An 8659-nucleotide genomic window follows, 5' to 3' on the forward strand; every position below is an offset into this window, starting at 1 on the left:
ATAGAAAACCATGAAGACAGGGGGGAGAGCTGCAAACTGCTTTTTCATGATAAAAATGCATTTTTCCGCTAATAAACCCAATTACAAAGTTTCTTAAAATCGCCTGTTCTGTTGATTTCTGCAAAAAAAAAAAAAGTACTGCTGCTGGGGCAGTGACCGAAGAAGTTGGACGCAGCCCCAGGGAGTCCTGGAAAACAGCCATAGGCCACCGGCTGTATCCATGCTTTCCAGGATTCCCTAGGACTGCATCCTACTTCTTCAGCCACTGCTACTCAAATGTCGCGGTATCTGCCTGGAGCGTGCCGGAGCTGCACTCCTCTCTAGTATCAGGCTTTCACAGGACAATTTAGATGCGGAGTTGCCCTCATGTGTATGATGTACAGACTTGTGTGCCATAACTTTTACTTGGGTATCTGCATCTGATTAGTTTTTAATTTTCCTGTTCTTGGACACTATCTTGGAGTTGCGAGCCGGGTCTGTACGTTTGTGTCATGCTCTTAACACGTGCAATGCATTATAATGTATTACCCTGACGAGTGTTTGTTCTGAAGTGGAAATTACACCACATCACAATGATTGTGCACGTGTCGTCCCAAAATAAGCGTTAATAAAACATAAAAGCGCGTATGAGGACATCTTAATAATTAAAGATGAGCGAATTTACAGTAATAACAAAGCGAAGAGCCTTCATCATCTCAGCAATCCTCTCATCAGCCTTATAACTGACTGCCGCTCCATGCCGGGTGCTGGGGAAAGCTGGATCCAGTCCTGGACACGGGGAGAAGTTTCCCAGGACTGGATCCCAGTTATAAGGCAGCCGGCTGGGGAGTGGATTGAAGAGATGATAAAGCAATTCACTTTATCTCTATGTAAAAGCGTTGATGACCGTCTGTAGCCGCTGTGTTGTATCGTATTAAAGTGTAAATTCACTTGATATCTGCTTGTAACCCATTGATGTCCCTTTGTACATAGCATATAACATTAGCTACACGCAGAATCTCCGGTGTCTGTGCATGTGCGCGATTTGATGCCTGTGACCACACGAATGCATCAAAGGAAAGCTGGAGGACCTAAAACATGACTGTCATAATGGCTCAGAAGAGCTGTCCACTTAAAGGGGAACTCTGGTGAAATGTTTTTTTTTCCCCCACATCATCTGGTGTCAGAAAGTTATACAGTGACAGACTTTTGTAATTTACTTCTATTTAAAAATCTCCAGTCTTCCAGTACTTATCAGCTGCTGATTGTCCTGCAGAAGGTGGTGTATTCTTTCCAGTCTGACACAGTGCTCTCTGCTGCCACCTCTGTCCATGTCAGGAGAGGTTTTCTATGGGAATCTACTGCTGCTCTGGACAGTTCCTGACATGGACAGAGGTGGCAGCAGAGGGCACTGTGCTGACCGGAAAGAATGCACCACTTCATGCAGGACATACAGCAGCTGATAAGTACTGGAAGACTTAGGGCCCTATTGCATGGAACAATAATCGTCCGAATCGCCCCTATCCGACCGATTATCGTTCCGTGTAATAAACACAACTATCAGCTGATGACAACGATCATCTGCTCTGATCGTTGACATAGGCTTGGACCTATAATTGTCGGGCACCGACCGCACATCGCTACGTGTAATAGCGGTGCACGGCTGATTTGCAAGGTGCATACATTACCTTTCCATGGTCCAGGGCTCCTCCTGCGCTCTGCTTCTCCCCGGGTCTTGAGCGCTCCAGCTTCAGAGCAGACTGTCAACTAAGGGTGGTATTACACGGGCCGAGCAGGGTCCGATAATACCTGTAAACGAGCAGCGATCTGCTAGATCGTTGCTCGTTTACTGGGCCTATTACACGGCCCGATAATCGTTTGACAAGAGCTGCAAGGACATTGTTACCGATGTCCTTGCAGCCCTTGCTAAACTGGCATACATTACCCATCCATTTTCCAGGGCTGCTGCTGCCGTATGCTTCTCCCGGGGTCCCGTGCGCGCTCTAGCTTCACAGCGGCCTGTCAGCTGGTAGGCCGCTCAGCCAATCACAGGCCGGGACCGCTGCGGCCTGTGATTGGCTGAGCGGCCTATCAGCTGACAGGCCTCTGTGAAGCTAGAGCGCACGCGGTACCCCGGGAGAAGCGGACGGCAGGAGCAGCCCTGGAACATGGATGGGTAATGTATATCGTTAGTCGCCGGCCACGCACCGCTATTACACGCAGCGGTGCGCGGTCGGCGTCCGACGAAAATAGGGTCTAACCTATATCAAGGATCAGCCGATGATCGTTGTCATCGGCTGATCGTTGCATTTATTACACGGAGCGATAATCGGCCGAATCGGGCCGATTATCGTTCCGTGTAATAGTACCCTAAGACAGGCCGCTCTGAAGCTGCAGAGCGCAAGAGGAGCCCTGGACCATGGATAGGTAATGTATGCAGTTTAAGCAAGGGCATCAGTAACAATGTCCATGCAGCCCTTGTTAAACTATTATCAGGCCGTGTAATAGGCCCAGTAGGCAATCGCTGATCTAGCAGATTGGCGCTCGTATACAGTTATTGTCGGGCCCCCATCGGGCCATGTAATATTACCCTTAGGGTGGCACTCCCCCTGCCCACCAGCTTCTGAATGACAGCTCTCTGCCTGTACACAGTCTAGGTGCGGGGTTCAGCAGCTTATCAATACTCTACGGAGTACAGAGGTCTACTGAGTGCGTGCATTACCAGTGATTTCAGGACTTTGCGTAAGTCATGGATGCATGATACCAGTTTATGCTGCCAGGGGGGGTTCTGGTTGATCTACACAAGGCGAAGACCATAATAGACTTCTCCTGGAGCGTATATCTTGCTTTTTAACAAAATGAAACCATTAAATAAAATGAAAATGAATATAATATACAATTAATTTTTTTTTTTTATATATATATATTTTTATTTTTGTAGAATTCCTAAGGACCTCTCTGTACATATGTTTGCAAAACCAAATGCACAAAAAGGAAATGAGGAAGAAGAAGCAGCAGCGGAGGAGCAACAGAGTGAAGGTAATGCATCTCAGCCATCATCCAGGTTTATCATCCCCGTCCGTTCATTGTAATTAATTCTCTGGCCTCTCGGCTTCACCGCCTGAGGTTAATTATTTTTTGGACTATTTTTACCATGCAATTACTCTCTGCCATTCATCCTCCTGGTCTCCCGTGTTGTGATTGTTTCTGAATCCCCTATCTGCTCTATCATCATCTATAGAGATTTGAGTATAGCGTGCAACTGTTTTAGTTATCAAACCAAGTAATAGAAGTTGGACTCCTGTAGGGCGCAGCCCTTGCTTTTTGTGCACACATTTTAACATATGGTTTACCATTAGGGTGCATTCACACCTACCGGATCCGCAGCGGATTTTCATGCTGCGAGTTTGCAGCGAAATTGGCTGCGGATCCTGTACTGTGAATCACAGTGGGTCCCATACACGCAGCGGATCCGCTGCCTGCATGAGACCTGGCCCATTTAACCCCTGCGCCACCGCCGGCCGCCCGCAGCTTACAGCCCCAGCCCCCTTAAACCAAAACAAATTTATAAGGGCCAAAAGCCCAGATCACATCCAGTAAACCTACCACTAAGTAAAACGTAACTTTTAATAACTTTCAAATAGAAATAATAAGTATAAAGTTGTGCTCATTAAAATCACAGAGCTTCCATAACCTTCTACAGTGAATCAACCTATATCTGTATAGTCATAGTAGCTGCAGACTACTGACTACCTCGTAGTATATTACTATCTAACTGGGCTATGAAAGCAATGAATTTAAAATCAACCGCACAGCCCCTCAACTAGTTTCACCCAACTAGTTTCACCCAACTAGTTTCACCCACACATGCCCCCTTAAACCACCGCACGCCCGATCGCAGCCCCGCCCCCCCCCGCACGCCCAATCGCAGCCCTGAGCATACATCACCTGCTCGGGCCGTGGCTGTGTGATGCTCCTGGCTCCCCTCGCTGCCCTGTAGGGGAGCCTGGAGCATCACACAGCCACGGCCTGATCGGGCGTGCGGGGGGGCCGGGCCTGCGTGCGGGGGGTTTAAGGGGGCCGGGGCTGTAAGCTACAGGCGGCGCAGGGGTTAAAGGGGCTGGGTCCCATGCAGGCAGCGGATCCGCAGCGTGTATGGGACCCATTGAGATTGACAGTAGAGGATCCGCAGCTGATTTCGCTGCATACTCGCAGCATGATAATCGGCTGCGGATCCAGTAGGTGTGTACGCACCCTTAGGCTGGGTTCACACTACGTATATTTGAGGCTGTATGTTTGAGGCTGTATAGCAACCAAAACAAGGAGTGGATTGAAAACACAGAAAGGCTCTGTTCACATAATGTTGTAATTGAGTGGATGGCCGTCATTTAATGGCAAATATTTGCTGTTATTTTAAAACAACGGCTGTGGTATTGAAATAATGGCCGCTATTTACTGTTATATGGCGGCTATCCACTCAATTTCAACATTGTGTGAACAGATCCTTTCTGTGTTTTCAATCCACTCCTGGTTTTGGTTGCTATGAGGACCTGACATGAGGACCAAATACAGCCTGAAATATACATAGTGTGAACCCAGCCTTAAAGTGAATGTACCATCACATTTACATAACCAGAGCGGTGTGGGGATGCCGATGCCCTGGTCCTTTTTTTTGAACCGGTTCCTGTACACAGCGCCAGTCTATTCCCAAGCACTGGCCGGGCATGGAGTGCTGGAGGAGTGCCCGCTGGCCCTCCGATGTGATGATCTCCCCTCCCCTTTGTGACGGGACTCCATTGATTCTAATGGAGCCGTGTCACAGAGGGGAGGGGGTTTTCTCAAACTGGGGACGGACGGGTGCCCTGGAATAGACCAACACTGTGCGCGGCAACTGGGCGGTGATTCATATTGGATCTTACCATTCTATACTTGTCAAAATGGTGTGCCGCTATACAGTATGGCACCGGTTAGTTGTCAGTTGGTAACACGCAGGTCTCGGCTTAGTCACACATTGCAGTAATAACAGAGGAACAGCACAACTCTTCCTTGGAAAAGATGTTTCAGAATTTTTTTTTTCTTTCATATTTATAAATATGGCCAGAAGTGGTTGCAGGTCGGCTTTAAGTGCCCCCTATGGCTGAAGCAGGAGAAATACTTCAAGTTTTTGTAACCTAATTCTTTTCAGAGAGGACAAAATCATTAAAGAAAAGGAAACATTTTGATGATGATGAAGAAGAAGATGAAAAGCCACATAAGAAGCTGTCATCTAAAGAAGTAGGTCATCCATCATATCTCTGATTGGCAGAATTGTTTGGCACTCCCGTGTGCTCCGTTTATATTGTTTACGCCCCTCACTTGCATGTTCACTTTATATTGGTTTCACTCCTAACACCCCTAGCTTGCATATTGGAGAACATTCTCCCTGTCCGTGTTATCGGCTGTGGAAAGATGGACTTTCTCTTAGACTGTGTTCACATATGGTAGAGAGAAATGCAGTTCTAAGAACTCAGACACTAGGTTTAAAGGAGAACTCTCACAGATTGTGAAAATGGCAGGCGGGGGTGGGTGAGAAAATGACAAACAAGTGAATTTGCCCATCCGCGTGCATCTGTACTGCTGCTCCTGGGTCCTGCTGTACCCCTAGCTGCAATGTTACAACCCTGGCTGAGGGATTGCCCGCCCAGCCAATCAGTGACCGGGGCGGGATACTGCTCCAGTCAATGACTACCTGATCGGGCAATCGCTCGGGCCAGGCCATGGCATTGCTGCTGCAGGAGCTGGGTATGTGACGTACCCAGTTTCCTGCAGAAGATGACAGCCGTCAGCGATTAACGGGACTCTGGAACAGTGCAATGGAGGCACAGGGGCAGGAGAGTTCACTTAATTTTTCTTTCACCCACCCCCGCCTGCCCTTTTTTACCATTTGTGGAACTTTTTCTTTAAAGAAAGTCATTGGGTTATCCAATGGTACCTTATTCTGTGGCAGCATAGGATGGGGGTCTGCAGTGTCCTATATGTGAATAGAAAAGTTTTTTTTTGTTTTGTTTTTGCCCACTTTTCTGGTTCTCAATAAATTTTTTCATGCATGCATACAGGGCAACATTAACCATTAGGGTCACCATTTTGATGGTATTCTATTACTACTGTAGTTTGTACATTAGGCTTTATAATGACCAGTAACGCCCATCCCTGCCCATTAGTTCTTTGAAGCAACAGTGCAGGTGTCCGATGGAAAGTCTGTTCCGGCTCTTTAAGCTTTGTTTCTTATTGCAGAGAAGAAGGATCGAGAGGCAGCAGCGCTCCAAGAAAGTGGGCGTGAGGTACTACGACACTCACAACGTCAAAAACAAGAACCACAACAAGAAGAAAGTAAACACTCAAAACAAAAATGTCCGACAGAAACAGTCCAAACAGAAACATTAGTTTTTTTGTTGTGTGATTAAAGGACTTATTTTTTTTCTCTGAATTACGGATATTCTTCTTTCTTTTTCCTCTGAATTACAGCTGAAATGGTTAAAAAGCTGATTTATCAAAAAGTGGTGGTGGATTTGCTGGACTAGTCGGCAAAGTTTTTGCTCTTACTTTGCATCTGGCCCTGAGGATTATGATCTAATTTGCATTGTTTCTAGGCCACATTCACACACACTGGGGGGAATTTACCAAACTATGTATAATAATTTTTGCAAAAAAAAAGGTGACTTTTCAGATGTTTTACACCAAGTGTGTCACTTTTTTAAACAGGGGTGGGGCATGCCAACTTCCAGTCCTTAAGGAGGTACTGTTGCAGAAAATATTTGGAAATCCACATATGGCCACTAGGTGTCTCCTTTCACTGTGCAGCTGCTGCGTGTCCACATTTAGTAGCAGAAAATACTTGGGGTGCTTGCATTGTATGGTCAGCTCTCCTGTCACACAGCACCAAAACCTCTGTAACCACACAGCGACATTATACTGACTGAATTGTTAACATAACACAGAGCATTGTCTGCTAAAAAGCTGAAGAGCTGATATAATTAGGAAAAGTTATTAATATAATTGGTTAATTGCCCACAGGCATATTGCTATGGCTAAAATTGCAGACACACAAAAAAATGCAACAGCTCACCGCCAATGGCAAGACACAAACCCAAAACTGACATGAAAATTGCCGAATTCAGCCATGCCAAAAAAATATCTGCAAAAATAATGTGCAAATAGTGTGCACCATCCCACTACGGCAATGCGGCACCACGCCCAGGACGGAACCTACACAGACTATGGCCTCTCCTGGGCTAATAATAAGCCTATACTCTGGGCATGCAGGATCCAACTGATACTGGCAAATATAGTTCCCAGGGTGGAATAGGTGGAGTGCACCCCCAAGTAGTGTCTGTTAGGGGGGGCTGACTTTGGTGATTTTCTTGTCTTGGTTTGTGTCTTGCCATGTTGCATTTTTTTTGTTTTTGAGGCACATCTTACTCTGCTCTGTTGTATTTATTATCATTTTTTTTTTTAATATAATGTCCTATGTGCTGCTGCTTTTGGAGGTATACTAAAGAAATATAGGGGAGCAGGATACTCTCTTCTGTATATGCAGTGTGTATGCGAGGTATCTTAGCAGCTTGTCTTGACTCACCAGCTCTGGGACAACATTTGAGATGAAGCCTTTGGAGAGGAAATCTGGGGAAAGGCAATTCAAAGGGTTTCCCCGCTGCTTGCACGATACTGACACATCATGCCGGGAGGGGAACAAATTCATTACTTTCCTTTCCCCGTCTGTAATGTCCCCAAAGTTGCAGACGTTTAAAAGCCGCCTAAGACCTTAGAATAGTTTCTTATGCCAGAAGAGATGTTGAAAAGAGATGTAAAAAAAGGCTGCAATACAGTCAGAAAGTCTACAAAACCTTTGCATTTTTTGACAATTATTTTTTTTTTTTTAATCTTGTGCTGAGAACATCACTATCTGAACTTTCAGCTTTAGCTTTGGCTGTCCAGGCATGATGGGAATTGTAGTTCTGCAACAGCTAGAGGGCCTGAGCCCGACACCCCTGCCATAGGACAATTGACATCTTCTGTAATTATGGCCGATGTGTACGAAATAGGTAAGTACACAGGATTCCTTATAAATATACAATCACCTTATTTACCTAAAGGGATAAAACTTACCCCTTACAAACCAGCTCTTTACTAACAGGTTTATCAACTTTATTAAAAGAGAAAAGAGAGGAAAGAGAGATGAAACGTGTCTCCTTTCCCCTATACTGCTCAGGAGAGGCTGCTGTTACAGCTTGGTTGGCAACATATGAGACTGATCATGTGACCTCTCTCTCAGAAGGGAGAGAGGAGGACAGAGGAGTGAGGATTTTTAGCAGCTTCAGGATCCTATTACAAACAAGCTTAGATTATGGGTGGGGATTGGACGGGGTAAAAGGGATTATCCAACGTTAGAATAACATGGCCACTTTCTTCTGGAGACAGCACCACTCTTGTCTCCAGTTCAGGTGCGGTTTGTTATTAAGCTGCATTTACTTCAATGAAACTGAGTTTCAAAACCTGCACCCAAACTGGAGACAAGAGTGGGGCTGTCTCTGGAAGAAAGTAGCCATGTTTTTGTAGCACTGGAAAAATCCTTTAACGGGGTTATCCAGCGCCACAAAAACATGGCCACTTTCTTCCAGAGACAGCCCCACTCGTCTCCAGC

The 8659-nt window shown here is 45.9% G+C and overlaps 1 protein-coding gene across 1 annotated transcript in view; it reads left to right on the plus strand.

Annotated features, from left to right (window-relative positions):
• GNL2 (G protein nucleolar 2) overlaps positions 1-6445 on the plus strand; it is a 35815-nt gene extending 29370 nt beyond the window's left edge. The window contains exons 14-16 of the mRNA XM_069971692.1: positions 2921-3018; positions 5165-5253; positions 6253-6445. Coding sequence (XP_069827793.1) covers positions 2921-3018; positions 5165-5253; positions 6253-6402 — 337 coding nt within the window. The 3' untranslated portion in view covers positions 6403-6445. The remainder of the gene's footprint in view (positions 1-2920; positions 3019-5164; positions 5254-6252) is intronic.
• Positions 6446-8659: the final 2214 nt, after the last annotated feature.

This window comes from Dendropsophus ebraccatus, chromosome 5, assembly GCF_027789765.1.
Source record: "Dendropsophus ebraccatus isolate aDenEbr1 chromosome 5, aDenEbr1.pat, whole genome shotgun sequence".
In the NCBI taxonomy this organism is placed as follows: Eukaryota; Metazoa; Chordata; class Amphibia; order Anura; family Hylidae; genus Dendropsophus; species Dendropsophus ebraccatus.